Genomic DNA, 16,092 nt, shown 5'->3' with positions numbered 1-16,092 from the left:
CCCTAACTAACATGGACTGCAGTGTTGTAAGTATAGGTCCCCAAACGTGGAACTGGCTGAGGGCAGTAGCTAAGGTCAAAGTCAGTGGGGATACGTCTAGTTAGCAAAAGAGGCGGTTACCCCCATGGCCTGTTATATATTCTAAGGCCATCTTCCAGCCAAAGTTTTATCAAAACGAAAAATTCAGGGTATTAGAGACTATTTCTTGCATCAGTCTTCGTAAGGCCCATTAAGAAAGAAATTAACCTACTTTGAAACTGATTCATCTGATAGCAGAGAAGTGGGGAAAAAGTAGTTTTTTAAAGAAATGTACTTTCTGCTTGCTGCCTGAAAACCAAGCTATTTAAGAATCCAGTGATCTGGAGCTTGCAGACTAGAAGAGCAGAGTGCTCCACTCCAAGCTAACGTTAATATCAGCAAAAATGAGGAGGTGAGAGATTAGGCAGGACAGGAAAGCAGGTCCTGAAGCAGCCCAATCCACCTCTTTCTCAGATCCCACCTTGTAAATATTTATCTTGATGATAAAATGAATGTATTGGTCAGTTATCCAGAAAAACAGAAACAATAGACTATTTCTATCTATAGATATAGATTGGATACCAATGTTTATATATATATACCCCGAGATATTTATTAGGGGAATTGGGCTCCCACAATTATGGAAGCCAAGAAGTCCTGCCATCTGCAAGCTGGAGAACCAGGAAAGCCAGTGGTGTGATTTGGTCCAAAGGCCTGAGAACCAGGACAGACGAAGTTGTCAGTCCTGGTCCAAGTTCACAAACCTGAGAAGGGGTCAGGAAGGGGAGGTGATGGTACAAGTCCCTGTCTGAGTCTGAAGACTCAAGAATCAGGAGCGCGGATGTCAAAAGGCAGGAGAAGGTGGATGTCTCAGTTCAAACACAGACAGCAAAGTCACCCTTCCTCGGCCTTTTTGTTCTATTCGGGACCTCAGTGAATTGGATGATGCCTGCCTGCATTGGTGAGGGCAGATCTTCTTTAGTCTTCTGATACTAATCTCTTCTGCAACCACACAGACACACTCAGAAATGATGTTTATCAGCTATCTGGGTATCCCTTAGCTTAGTCCAGTTGTCGCATAACATTAACCATCACAATGAACAGCTGTGCTCTTCATGAAGGTGCAGCTGTATTCATCAGAGACAGGGAGCTAAAGAGGGCAGCCTTCACGCCTGTGGCATTGTTTCACCAGCAGGGGTCAATGTGGAGTTAATACAACGGGGAACCGCTGGGCGGTGGAAGGGTTGACCACAGAGCTCCCAGTGCTGTGCTGGAAGAGACGTGTTAAAAACCCAGTTCTAGAAATAACTGTATCTGATAGATTTTCTGCTTATGATTAACCATCCAATGGAATGAACCAAAAATAACCAGATCAGATGTCTTCAAAAATTGGAACAAAGTTGCATTGCCTCTGAAACCCTAATGCTGGCTCAAAACAGCCTGTGACCGTACACCAACAGTGATTCTCAAACTCGGCTGCGCATTAACATCTCCTGCGGAGTTTTTAAATCACTGATGCTGGGCCCCACATCAGTCCAATTAAATTCATAACTTTGGAGGTGAGGCCCTGGCACTGAACTTTTTTAAAGCTCTCCTAAGAGATTCTAATGTGAATTCAAGGTTGAAAAGCCCTGTTCTACATTTAAGCCAATCAATAGACATCTCCAACAGGAAACAGACACCTCCATAAGCGGTATTCCTTCTTCGGAGGATTGCCAGATACAATTTAGGATACCCTGTTAAATTTGAGTTTCAGGTAAAGAACAAATCATTTTTTGTACAAGTAGGTCCCAAATATTGCACGGGATATGCTTACACTAAAAAAGTATCCATTCTGTATTTTTATTTGCTAACTCCGGCCACCCAGCCCCAAGCCTCATCTCAGATAGTCATGGAAAACATCCTCCCCAAAAGCAGAGTGGGGAACAAAGATAACATGACCAAGACATTCAGCCAACTTCCAGGTAAGGAGTCCTTGCTAGACTGTGGGTGATGTTTCCCAGGCTTTCACTAATATAAGTACTTAGCCCGAAACCCAGCACTTGGTAAGTCCTCGACAGATGTTAGCCATCATTCTGAGGAAAGCTTCCTTTATGAAAATGAGCTTGTGTGCATAAATATGCATTGCAGTGTCATCTTGATATTCATTTAAGTAGAAAATTTTTCTATCGCATTTCAGTTACAATATGGTTCATAAAATAATGGTGTCTGTTTTAACTTTTCAGGAAAGTATCTCCACAGAAATGTCTGGTATGACTGTAGAAGTACTCGGTCCCTATCTTGTGGTTTCTGCCCCTTTTCTCTACTCCTCCCTTAGAATTCCTGTCAATCTGTGATTCTGATTAGTGAAACAAAATCAATAGAGTCGTCACAGTGAGAATTCTGGTTTACCTTTTATATAAGTACTGCCAATATATTAAAAGGTGATGCTGAGCAAAACCATTCAATAAGCATTTGTCATTTGATACATATGTCTGCTGAGAAAGCTAATCGCACTGATTGATCCACACACTGAATGTGCAAAGAGTTGAAGGGAAAGGGTGATAAAGACAATGTCATGAGATGTCAGAGAAAATACTCATTTCATAATGCAGTTCAACAATAGAAATCAGTTTCAAAATGAAATATGATGCATAAACTAAGATTAACGTTAGTTAATGTGGCTGGGCATAGCAGATGGGACTCTTAAAAGAGGTGGCCTCCAGGGTGGCAGGGTCATTGCCCTGGCTCAGGCTCCTGCTCCCTCCCGGGCCCACCAATGTCACTGGGTCCTCGCAACTTCCGGGCCCCTCAGGCAATCAGCTTCAGGTCACTGATGTATTTCTGGACCCACTTTTTATTGGGGTCAGCACAGATCTGCCGTCTTCTCTTGGTGAGGAGGCTGTGGAGAAGGGAGGAAGAGTTAAGAACTGACGAATTCATCAGGGAAATCCTGTGGCCTCTGCATCCTTCTCTGTCCCAGGCATCTCAGGGCCTGTCCTTATGCCAGTAAAATTTCCCCTTAACTTCGGGGTTCACAGGCCTTCCCCAAGTGTCTCGGATGGGGTTCCTCAGGAAGCCAGCTTCCTGTTGTCATGTCTGCTCTCCTTCCTCTGCCCAGGGGCAGGCTTTTCTGGACTCTGCAGGCCCCAGGCCAGGTCAGAAAACACTGCAGGGGCCTCCCATAGAGTCCTTCACCTTGATGGGCCTTAAAGAGCTGAGTACTCTGAGGAGACCTCACCCCAGACCTCCCAGCCTCCCTCCCGAGGGATGGGCAGGAGCACTGGCACTTACATGATACCTGGTTTGGTGCACTGGGGGCTGGTTTCAGAATAGTCAACTATAAACTTTTGTGGAATCTGCCGGGAAGTATAGACGAGGCAGCAGAACTCTTTGTTGGTACCCACTGCAGGAGACAGGACAGAAAGATCCGAAGTCATTGTTCACAAGGCAAACCAGCTGCTCCTGGTCCCTTTCCTTGAGAGTCAGGAAGAACTGGGAGACATCACTGCTTGGGGTGGGGATGTGGGGACAAAGAGATCCAGAAGGAAGCTGGCATTTCTTCTTTCCCCTGACATTTTAATTTCTGCATCTTTCTCTTGGTATTTCTCATTCTCTGTCTGTCTTGATTCTGGGTCTCTATGTCTCTTTACTGGAAATTTAGTTTTCTGAACAAACTATTTTCCATCCCATCTCTCCTTGGGGAGTTCCATCTGAGTTCATAAGAAGAGCCAAGGCTCCACCACTGAAAACCAACTGGACCCAGATCTTGTCAAAATCCCCACGGGCCTCCATTTTCTCATCCATAGAATGGGACTCACTCACTCTCCCTCTGTCTCCCAGAGCAGGAGAATAGAGTTGCTGAAACCTCTTAGGAAGAAAAATCCTCCTCAGGAAATGGTCCCTGAAATCCCACTGACATTCTCTACCTGGAGGTCTCAGGGATAGACTTGGGCAGTGGGGTCCAAGCCATGGCCAGACAGTGGGGGCAAAAGAGCAAAAGACAAATTCACATGGGGCAGAGCGGGTCTGAGGGCAGAGGGCGTCAGTGAAGAAAAGGACAGCAAGGGCAGCTGTGGGGGTCCCCAGGATGCTGGGCAGAGTGTGAGTTCACGTGGTGGCCCGGAAGAGCTGAATTCAGGACTTGTAGCTGCTGCCTCCTTCTGGGGTCTCAGCCATCTCTTCTCTGTACAGGCAGCCTTGGGGTATTAGAAGATATAAACTTGGGGAGACTGAGGAGGAATTTTGTTTTCTTTTTTCATTTTTTAAACTTTTAAGTTCGGGGTACAAGTGCAGGCTTGTTACATAGGTAAACTCATGTCATGGGAGTTTGTTATACGGACTATTTCGTCATCCAGATATTAAGCCTAGTACCCATTAGTTTTTTTCCTTATCCTCTTTGAAGGGGAAATTTTTCATCATGATATTGGTGTCATGCTGTGCATTGCACAAACCAGGAGAGCCTCACCACAAAGGTTCAGGTTATTTGCAAAAATGGTTCAGTCGCTCCCTTGGTGAGGAAATGGTTTCCACAGTGAGAGGAGGTGAGATGCTGGTGTCACCCTGAGACTGGGTTAGCTGGTGCCTTCTCCCAAGGGCAGATCTGTAGATAAAGTCTTTTTCCCATGGAGCAGAACCTTCTGATAGCCTCTCCAGCTGTTCCGACAGCATAGATGTGCCATGGACGATAATGCCAGAAAATCGTGAGAAGCACAACCCCAGAGAAAAGCATGCACTGGATGGAGACAGCAGAACTGGGGAAGTGCTACAGGAGGGGTGAGGTTGAGGTTGGCCTATCAGACATTGGCTTACTGAACCTCTATAATATGCCAGTCCCTGAGTTAGCTGGGTTAACTGGCGGCTAATAGGAATGATGAGCCTTAAAGAGTTGTTACTCTTTGATCAGCAAGGTGCTCTGCCAGGGATCTATCCTATGGATATAAACATAAAGATGAACAAAGTGTTTGCCACAGCTTATCTGTAACAATTAAAAGATGATGTACAATTAAATAAATTATGGCATACTCACCTCTTGTAATAATAATTAGTCCTTAAAACTGAAAAAGTAAATCAGAGCCAGGCATGGTGGCTCATGCTTGTAATCCCAGCACTTGGAGAGGCCAAGGTGGGAGGACTGCTCGAACCCAAGAGTGTGAGACCAACCTGGGCAACACAGTGAGAACCTGTCTCTATAATTTTTTTTTAAGTAGCTGGGCATGCCTGTAGTTTCAGCTACTTCGGAGACTGAAGCAGGAGGGTTGCTTCAGTCCAGGAAGTCAAGCCTACAATGAGCTCTGATCATGCCACTGCACTCCAGCCTGGGCAATAGAGTGAGACCTTGTCTCAAGTAAATAAAGATAAATAAATAAATTTAAACAGGCAGTCCTCCCCAAGTTTGTTCAACAGCTCAATTGTGTCATCAAGAACTCAGGCTTCTTAAAACATCTCCCCTTCCCCCATCATTTCATTAGTTTTTCTTATTTGAGTTTGTCACCTCATGGTTACAAAATGGCTGCTGCTCTCTCAGTCATCACATCCTCACAGTGTCTCATCCACAAGCATACGAGGGGGTCTCATAGGAGTACAGGAAGAGCAATGTTACTATGTTTTTAGTTCAAATAGCTTTTTATATGATTTGTCATGTGAACTATAGATTACACTGAAAAGTAGTAAAGCTAATTTTGAAAGCATATAAAATACAGAAAAGAATAAAAACTCATCTAGGATCTCAAAGCTGGGTAGGCGGCAGGCAAATGGAGGCAAAAATGTGAGAATTTTTTCTACATTCCCTGTTGTGGCATATATGCATTCTGATGCCACATCTGAAAAAAATACATTTCATTGAAGGTAGGAAAAATTCTATACCCAAACCCAGCCACTTAAAAAATAAAAAAAAATAAAAAACACAGTTTGGTGTATTTCTTTCCAGTGCAGTTTTTTCCTAGGCTTATGATAGTACTGTTTGCTTATTTGCTTTTTTCCTTCTTTTTACTGTGTCTGGTGGGGGAAGACATGTTGTCATGATACAGGTTTTAATTTTGTATTTTTTTATTTATACAGCCATGCATCACTTAATGACAAGAATACATCTGAGGAACTTGTCATCAGTCCGTGATGTTCTTGTGGGAATACCATAGACTTACACAAACCTAGATGGTGTAGTCTGCCATACACCTACGCTGCATGGTACAGCCTGTTGCTTCTAGTCTACACAGTTGCACAGCATGCCACTGTACTGAATACTGTAGGCAACTGTAATGCAATGTTAAGTATTGGCATATCTAAACATATCTAAACACAGAAAAGGTATAGTACAAAGACAGAATTATAATCTTATGGGACCACCGCTGTATAATATATGCAGTTTGTCATTGACCAAAGCATTGCTATGCCATACATGACTGTACTTAACATTAAAAGACTTTTCCACATCATTCCAGTATTTTTAAGAACTGCCTAATTCACTCAAGCCTAATACATTAATATTATCATGTACTACTGTAACATATGTGGGTTGGTTTCAATTTTTCTTTTTTTTTTTTTTTAGATGGAGCCTCACTCTGTTGCCCAGGATGGAGTATAGTGGTGTGATCCCAGCTCAGTGCAACCTCTACCTCCCAGGTTCAAGCAATTCTCCTACCTCAACCTCCTGAGTAGCTGGAACTACAGGCATGCACCACCACACCCAGCTAATTTTTGTACTTTTAGTAAAGATGGGGTTTCACCATGTTGGCCAGGCTGGTCTCGAACTCCTGACCTCAGGTGATCCGCTTGCCTCGGCCTCCCAAAGTGCTAGGATTACAGCTGTGAGCCACCGCAACTGGCCAGTTTTTCATTGTTAAAAATCATGCCAAACATCTGTATGCAAAAAACTTTCTCCATAAGTGAGGTTATTTCTATAGGATATTTTCCTAGCTGTAGGTTTCCTGGGTGAAAAAATAAGAGTATCTAAGGCTCCTGATCTATATAGACACACCATATGTAATACATATTCATGTCTGTTACCCAGTGTCAAACCCAATGATGGCATATTGTAGGGACCTATGAATGTTCAATGAATCAAACAGTGGTTAAAAGCCTGGCCGCATCATTCTTGTTATTCCCATAGTCCAGACTTTCCCTATTCCATTTTGTCCATTTGGGTCTGGATCAAACACAACTCGAACTACTTAAGATTCTGGGGTGTCATCTTACATGGCACTTCTGTGCAATGGAAACACAACACTAGAAATATCTGTTCCATAGGAGGAAATGACCATGGTGCCATTCACAAATAGATCTGTTCTTGATAGAAGGTACCTGCTAAGCTTGGCCTCTTAGTGACACCAATTCTTGACTTCCTCCTCATGAGTTAACCATTTCTTAGAAACACTCCGATTAACACGACGTAAAGGTCCTTTTCACCCAGGGTGTGGTTTAAGTGTGACTTGTGCTGCCCGGAACGCTGTGGCATCACCATTTATGTCACACCATGTGGTCAGAGGAGCTGCAGCACAGCATTAGAGATCTGCTCTGTGGAGGAAGTGTTAATCTGAAGATCTCTCCATGTATGTATGACTTCAACACTAACATCTCACCTTCTCTCACTATTAAAAACATTTCTGCACGTTCAGTCCCAACAAGTGAGCAGTTGAGTTGCTCTTGTATGTCCTAAACCCCTGGGGGACCCAAGGTACCCCAACATGTACAACTCAGAGCATAACACCATGCACTTAACATCTTCCCCTCTGGTCATCCCCAGTCTCCAGCTCCTCATGGTTTAGAGTCGCCTGTAAAGGGTTGAACACATGGCTTGGACCCCAGAAGGATGTAGGCGGCAGCAAGTGGCCCGTCCTGTCTTGGCATTGCCTACACTCCTCTGCCTGCCCAACACTGAACAAGTCTTCTTTGGTGCCCTCCATCTCCTCTCCATGGCCATCAGCTCACAAGTCTCATCTGTCCCATGAGACTCTCTTGACCCTTGTCCTTTCTTCATTTTAGAGTTGTTTCCCTATGCTCTGGGCAGACTTTTAAGCCATAATCACTTAATTCTTGTGGATTAAGATCCTCTAAGTAAAATCAAAGAACTTCACAAAAGGTTTCAAAATGTTCTGGGCTATTTTCCGAGGACTTAGATATCTAACTTAGATCTGAAAGGCAGGAGAGGGCTAGAACCCATTTTTAGCTGGGGAAACTGAGGCCTAACTCAGTCATTCACAAGATGCAAACTCTGGGTCTAGTTGGTTCCTAGGGTGCGGAAGTGGCAGAGTTCCCTCAGTTCTACCGAGAAGTTCTACTCCTAGAGCGATTTACAGAAGAGGGTCTCTTGCTGGGAAAAGTCTCTGTAGACTGAAAGAAGTTCCTACCCCAAAAGAGATGGAACAAAGGCCAGCGTTTCAAGAGCTATGCTCCCTGAGGAGGGAGCAAGGGAGTGAGAGTAAGACAGAGGCAGAGATTTAAAAGAAACATTCTGGCCGGGCGCGGTGGCTCAAGCCTGTAATCCCAGCACTTTGGGAGGCCGAGACGGGTGGATCACGAGGTCAGGAGATCGAGACCATCCTGACTATCACGGTGAAACCCCATCTCTACTAAAAATACAAAAACTAGCCGGGCGAGGTGGCGGGCGCCTGTAGTCCCAGCTACTCGGGAGGCTGAGGCAGGAGAATGGCCTAAACCCAGGAGGTGGAGCTTGCAGTGAGCTGAGATCCTGCCACTGCACTCCAGTCCGGGCGACAGAGCGAGACTCCGCCTCAAAAAAAAAAAAAAAAAAAAAAAAAAACATTCAAAGTCAAGGATAAATGACTTCCTTAGTTCCTTTTGTGCCCTACTCCACAGCCCTGAGCAGTGAGGTCTTCATCAACTTCTTGCTGGTCCCTTTTCAAGGGTGGAAGAAGTTTACTTGGTTTTTCTCAGGCTCTCAATGCCGATTCCCTCACAGTTAAGGCACCCCATTGTCTCCTGCCTCTGTTATGTTTCTCCAGATCCACTGCAAATTTGCTGACTCCAGCAGCCAGTGCTCTTGCCCTGGCGTAATGCGAGCACCAGTCCTTCTGACTGCAGATAGGGCATATGGAGGAGACAACCCATGGGACAAGGGACAAGGAGCTTGTAAGCACAAGTAGGAGGTGGGAGCTAATATGGACTTTAATATCCAGTGTGAAGGTAAAATGAAGGTAAAATGAAGACATTTCCAAGCAAGCTAAAAATGGAGACTTCACTATCAGAAGACCCACAGTTACGAAAATACTAAGAAGTTTCCTTTAGGCAGAAGAAAAGTGATTGCAGATTGAGCTCAGAGATGCAGAAGAATTTAAGAGAACAGGAAGAGCAAATATGTGATGAAAATTAAATGAATATTGGCAGTATAAAGTAATTAAAATACAGGATTTTAATTTTAAGACCACTCACCACTGGTTTTATAATAGGCAACCAAAAATTTGCAGTGCATCTACTGAGAGGTGTAGGAGAAGCAGCAGATGCATGGGGTATGAATCTAATCTGAGGGAACAAGGGCAACAGGAGTTGCTCAGGAGAAGAAGCCCAGGCGGGTCACAAAGGAGCAAAGGGAGACAGCATAGCTCAGAGTTGAGGCCTGCAGGAAAAGAAAGCTGGAAATACTCTGGCTTCTTGTTTGTTTCTCCTTAATTTCCCTAGTCTTATCTCCATTTTAGTCTTAGCTCACTGCAACTTCCACCCAAGGTCCATTGGGTATTCATGTGGCAAAAAATAAATCTTGAACCCTTCTTCACACCAAACATAAAAATCAACTCCAGATGGATTGTAATTTAAATATTAATGCTAAAACAATAAAGCTTCTACAAGTTAACAGAGGAGGATATCTTTATTGCCTTAGGATAGGGGAAGATTTTTCATTAGATCACAAAAGGCCTAACTGTATATAAAAGATTGAAGCGTGTGACTCTATTAAAAGGAAGAACAATTGTGAAAATTATACAATGGATTTAGTGAGCTAAGATTGCGCCAGTGCACTGGAGTGCGCCAGTGCACTCCAGCCTGAGTGACAGAACCAGACTCTGTCTTTAAAAAAAAATAATAAAATAAAAATAAAATAAATAGGAAAAATAATTTTAGGACCTAGGACTGGGTAAAAAAAATTCAGATTTGATACCAAAAGCATGCATAATCCATAAAAGAAAAAAGCAACAAATTAGATTTCATCAAAATTTTAAAATCTTGCTCTTCAAAAAGACCTTGTCAAGAGGATGAAAAGACAAATTACAGACTGGGAAAAAGTAATTACAAACCACTTAATTGACAAAGGACTTGTATTCAGAATATACAAATAATTCTCAAAACTCGAAAGTAAGCAAATGTACCATCCAGTTAGAAAATGAGCAAAAAACATGAACAGACTGAGGGGAATACACAGATGACCAAATAAGTAACAGTATTTTGATTGTGTGGGATTTTAAAGTCCTTATTTTAAAGATACATACTGAAATATTGTGGTAGTCAGAATAACATTTCCCCCAAAAGAATGTCCGCATCCTAATCCCTGAGACCTGTACACAGCAAGAAGGAATTAAGGTTGCTAATCACTGACTTTGAGATCGGGAGAATATCCTGGAGTATCTGAGTAAGCCCAGCATAATCACAAGGATCCTTATAACGGAGGAAGGAGTGTCAGTATCAGATTGACACAATGTGAGAAGAACTGGACTATCCATTGCCCACTATAGCCAACCCATGTGGGCAGCCTCTAAAAGCCAATAAAGGCAAGAAATTGGATTCTCCCCTACAGCCTCCAAAAACAATTGCCACCCCACTAACAGCTTGGTTTTAGCCCAGGGAGGCCCATTTCAGACTTTTGACCTCCAGAACTGTAAGAGAATAATTCATGTGGTTTTCAGCCTCTACATTTGTGGTAATTTGTTACGGAAGCAATAGAAACTAATATAAATATTTAGAGATAAAATAATGCTGTAGTGGTTTGTAAAGATGGCCATATTTCTTTGATACTTCTCTCATTGATAGGTGAGATCTAGGTTCTCTCTCCTTGAATCTGGACAGGCTTGTGACTGTTTTCACCAACAGACTGTAGTGGAAGATATATGCTGTGACTTCTGTGGCTAGGTCATAAAAGGCCATGAGTATGACCCTAGTTTACTAGGAACACTCATCTTTGGGTCTCAAGGCTGCCATCTTGAAAGGGCATGTTGACAGCTCCAGTTGACAGTCCCAGAGGAGACTGTCCTTCAAACATCCCAGTCCAGGCGCCAGATGTGTGAATGAAGAAATCATCTTAGAAGAGGATCTTCCAACCCAGATAGTGAAGGTTACTTATAATAGACTATTGTGACATCATCAGTTAAATCACATCTGTATAGTCCGAGCAGTTGTGAAAGAGCATCAGCACCTTCCACTCTATTTCCATGAGAGAAATAGTCAGCCCATGGTTCATAGATACATCCATCTCATGAGAGAGCCTGTGGCCATGCCAAGTCCTGATCACCCATTCACTAAGGAAATAATTTCTTCAGAACAACTTGAACAGATTGAGCAAACAATTTTCTCAGAAGTGTCCCCCATTCAATGGAGAAATTGAGCTTTTTTTTTTTTTAAGATGGTGTCTCCCGCTCTGTCACCAGGCTGGAGTACAGTGGCGCAATCTCAGCTCACTGCAACCTCTACCTCCCGGGTTCAAGAGATTCTCCTGCCTCAGCCTCCTGAGTAGCTGGAATTACAGGCATGCACCATCATGCCTGGTTAATTTTTGTATTTTTAATAGAGATGGGGTTTTACCATGTTGGCCAGGCTGGTCTCAATCTCCTGACGTTGTGATCTGCCCGCCTCGGCCTCCCAAAGTGCTGGGATTACAAACGTGAGCCACCACGCCCAGCCTAAGTTAAGCTATTCTTGCATATACTTGGATCTTCTGTGTTGACCAAAGGGTGTTGGCAACCCCTGAATTATGTAACTCCCAACATGACACTAACATTCTGATTAAAATCTTTTCCTCTAATCATCCCCAGTTTCTATCTTCCCATACAATGGAATTCTCTATAAAGAGAAGGGGCAATGGCTTGAACCCAAGAAGGAGGTGCCAGCTTCAAGTACTCAAGCTTGCTCGTCTTAGCTATGCTGACACCCAAGCCCAGAATCCCTTGCCTGCCCAGCATCACACAGGCATTTTCAACTGTCTCCTCCTATTGTGGTCCTCTGCTCCCAAACCTCCTTGGTACCATGAGAGAGTGTCATCCCTTCTGCCTTATTCAGATGTTACCCTCTTTGGCTCCAGGTGGGACCACACCAAACATGCCCTGAAAATAAAGATCACCTGAGTTGAAAATGGAGCACTCAAAACAGGAATTCGAATCGCCCTGGCCATTCTCTTCAAAAAGACTTTCTTTCAAAAAGGTCCAGGCTATCACATTCCACCAAGTGGTTCAGAGAGTGGGAGCAGGAGATGCTAATTTCCACTTTCCTGATAAGATAACTGAGGCCTAATTCACAGAGTAACTGGCAGCTCTATTTATTTCCCACTGGTGCGTGTAAGCCTAAATTCGTGTCAGCTATTCCCTAGAGCCCTGTCCTATTGGAGACATGTGAGATATCCTAGCTTCATCTCTTTAGTATTGTGATATCATAGGACAGATAAATTTCCCTCCCAAAAGAGATGAGCTGGAAGATGAGACATTTTAGTGAGCTAAATCCCTAAAAGAGTAAAAATAAAAATCAAAATGGAGTAATATAGACAGAGACAAAGTAATTTGTAGAAAAGATACCTGTGTCCCAGTTCATCTGAATTCCCCAACTTTAAGAAATGCTGTATCTTTCTAGTTCCTTCTGATCTTTTTTGGATTAAAGGGAGGGCAGAGGGCATAGAGAGGGGAAGTTGGTTTTCTTTGGCTTTTCAATAACTCAGTGTCTTGCTGTGCCTTCTCCTACAGCTGGTGTTGACTCCACAGCCTCCTGCTGCTTCCCTTATACCCCCAGAAGATCCCTCAAGATTTTGTAGCAGACTATTATAAAACCTGCAGCCTGTGTTCTAAGCCCAGTGTTGTTTAAGGGTCATTCCTCTTGCCCATTCCTGAGGGAGACACTGGAGCAGCCCCCATAGGTGAAGGGAGGGGGACTGGTCACCATCCTGGGAATACCCAGCTCTCTGGGCCCATCACAGGCACAGAAGAGTCTCTGAGGTATTTTTTGAGCAGTCCAGGGTCATCAAGGAGACAGGAGAGGCTGGCCATGGGCAGAGGAAAAGAGGGGGAAGACATGGCAGCAGGAGGGTGCTGACTGAAGAGATTCTCATGAGATACTCTGGGAAACTGGAACACTAAGGCATGGGAGATGATTGCTGAGAAAGAGACAGACTCTGAGATAACAAGTCAGAAAGAGAGATGGAGGGGCCACCATGGGCCCAGGAATTTCCCAGCTGGCTAGATCTTTCTTAATCTTCTTTCTGCCTTTCCCCATAGCTTCCAGACTAAAAGAGGTCAGCTGATCTGTGCCAACCCCAGAGATACTGAGTCCAGGAATACATCAAAACCCAGAGCTAAATCTAAATAGCCCAGAAAAAAAAATAATAAATCCATCAGTAGATTGGGGAAAAGGGAGCTGAGCCAGAAGAATAGCACTTACAACCCCAGAACCTACCTCCTTTATGGTCTAATCCCCCCCATAACCAAACCACACTTAAATTTTAATTTAATTCACCTTTATTGTGTATTTCCAATTTTGAATTGTTTTTGTTGAATGTTTTCTCTAAGAAATCACATAGTACACAGTGATTCTAGATGGTGCTGAATGTTTGTGCTAAATCTTCTCTCTAGATATTGGACCAAGTCCATTAACCACAATAATTTCTGAATATGCATTTTTCAATGAATAATTGATCTTTGCACTATGTTGTAATGTTTTTATTATAATAAAAATACTTTCCTTTATTTAAAAGTAAGCCACGGAATTCTAGCTATTATGTTGATCACTTTCTTGAACATTAGGAATATTGGTTTGGTGGGATGAGGGAGGAAGTTGAGGAAAACTGGAAAAGTAAGAAACAACAGAAAAAAGGGAAGACATGCTACACGGTAATGTTGTCAGGCCTTACAATGGAGATAGCAGCCTAGAAAGCCAAAACTGAAATAATAACATTATAAATTAAACTATAATTTATATTCCCTAAAATAAAATCAGCACTTTATATCGTTTTTATTGAATGTTTTCTCTAAGAAATCACATAGTACACAGTGATTCTAGATAGTGCTGAATATTTGTGCTAAATCTTCTCTCAAGATATTGGACCAAATCCATCAACCACAAGAATTTCTGGATATGCACTTTTCAATGAATTTTTAATCTTTGCACTATGTTGTAATGTTATTAATATAATAAAAATACTTTCCTTTATTTAAAAGCAAGACCTTCCTTCATATGCATCTTTACTGTTTAAAAAAATAAGTCAAACTTTCTTAAGAAAAACGAAGCTTGGCGCAATGTCTCAGGCCTGTAATCCCAGCCCTTTGGGAGGCTGAGATAGTAGGATCACTTGAGCCCAGGACATCCAGACCAGCCTGGGAACATAGTGAGATCCCATCTCAATAAAAGAATTTAAAAATTAGCTTGGCGTGGTGGCAGACACCTGTAGTCCCAGCTACTTGAGAGACTGAGATGGGTGGATCGCTTGAGCCCAGGTGGTCAAGACTGCAGTGAACATGATCATGTTACTGCACTCTAGCTTTGGTGACAGAGTAGAAAAAAACAAGAAAAAAAAATTAAAAATGATTTAAATTTATTAAGAAGTTATTATGAGTTAAGAACTTTCAAGTATTGGCTCATTTTTTTTCCTGAGAATATCACTATGATGCGTATACCCTTGTTGCCCAATTGGCAGATGAGGAAACAGCAGTCCGGAGAGTTTACATAATTTCCCACAACTATATAATTAGCAGTGGTGGGATTTAAACCTGGGTGCATGCCCTGTGCTCTTAACCATCAGATCTCTGCCTCTCAAGGTGTTATTACACCTAGAACAGATGTAACCTGACATTTCTTGTTCCATGATGTGAGCATTTCAGTTCCAATTAGCCAGGTCATCCTCTTGGGTGGGCAAAGTCAAATGACTCAAATCCCTCCATCTATTACCACATCTTCACTTTTCTCCTGCTTATCAAGCTAAAGGTCAGAGTGGAGGCCAAGACTCTCTGCTTGCCATCTCTCTCCCTTCCCCTCCCCCCTACTCAGGTACTACTGGGGCACATCAACAAATAAGTACCCTGTGTAAAATGTAACCAGATGAAGAGAACACTCCTTCTTTCTTTGATGTCACCTCCAATCGCTACAAACTTTTCCCTTGGAATGCTCTCATTTGCCTTTATGGGAGCAGCAGAGATCACAGCTCTGCTGTGATCCAATACCATTACCATTTTATGATCATGGTTCACTGTAGCCCCGATCACCCACGCTCAAGTGATCTTCCCACCTCAGTCTCCCAAGTAGCTGGGACTACTATAGCACTGTAATACTCCCTGCCCTGGGTTGTGATTCTCTCCTCTCCCTCTCTTTTCTCTTTTTTTTCTTTACGTCTATAGATTGGAAGGATGGGGAGAAACTTAGGGCTAGTCCTGCCATCTCCAGTGAATACTATCCCTCAAGGTAGTATGTTATGGTTTTTTTAGAATAAGAAAATAGCTTTTTGCAGCAAGATAAATCCCATTCAGCATCTTGTTAAATTACACAGAAAATTCCGGGAAGACAGAGAGGGCAGTGAAACTGCCTAATGCTGAAAAATGAAAGAAAATAATTACTCATCAAATTACTCCAGAATTTGCAACTTTGATAGAAAATCCACATCTACTTCCCTCAATTTTTAAAGAAGATATATACAACGTAAGTAAGAGTTAATGTTCTTCATATCCTAAGAACAAATTCATAAGAAAATAACAAAACATATTACACACTTATATGTATTGAACACTGTAATTTTGCTTCTAAATGAAATTAACGTTTCCCCCTTTCCCGGTATTCTTTCCTCACTATAGAGTTGAAAATGGCCATCCAGGCCGGGCGCGGTGGCTCAAGCCTGTAATCCCAGCACTTTGGGAGGCCGAGACGGGCAGATCACGAGGTCAGGAGATCGAGACCATCCTGGCTAAC

General features: G+C 42.8%; 1 protein-coding gene across 1 annotated transcript; it reads right to left on the bottom strand.

Annotated features, from left to right (window-relative positions):
- Nucleotides 1-2,386: 2,386 nt before the first annotated feature.
- CCL18 (chemokine (C-C motif) ligand 18 (pulmonary and activation-regulated)) lies at nt 2,387-3,476 on the bottom strand. The gene is made up of 2 exons (XM_011951882.1): nt 3,292-3,476; nt 2,387-2,899 (listed from the first exon to the last, which is right to left on the bottom strand). The coding sequence occupies exons 1-2, from the start codon at nt 3,435-3,437 to the stop codon at nt 2,809-2,811; spliced, it is 237 nt and encodes a 78-aa protein (XP_011807272.1). The 5' UTR covers nt 3,438-3,476; the 3' UTR covers nt 2,387-2,808.
- Between the last annotated feature and the right edge of the window lie 12,616 nt (nt 3,477-16,092).

The sequence above is a fragment of the Colobus angolensis genome, unplaced genomic scaffold (assembly GCF_000951035.1).
Source record: "Colobus angolensis palliatus isolate OR3802 unplaced genomic scaffold, Cang.pa_1.0 Scaffold329, whole genome shotgun sequence".
Classification (NCBI taxonomy): domain Eukaryota; kingdom Metazoa; phylum Chordata; class Mammalia; order Primates; family Cercopithecidae; genus Colobus; species Colobus angolensis.
The sequence above is the reverse complement of the archived record's forward strand: the minus strand, read 5'-3'. Positions and strand labels throughout refer to the sequence as shown.

Bases quoted from the DNA above. Each gene is read 5' to 3' on its own strand.
- CCL18 (XM_011951882.1), bottom strand. From the start codon at position 3,437: ATGACTTCGGATCTTTCTGTCCTGTCTCCTGCAGTGGGTACCAACAAA. The intron at 2,900-3,291 runs GTAAGTGCCAGT...CCTTCTCCACAG, and splicing joins TGCACCAAACCAGGTATCAT to CCTCCTCACCAAGAGAAGAC.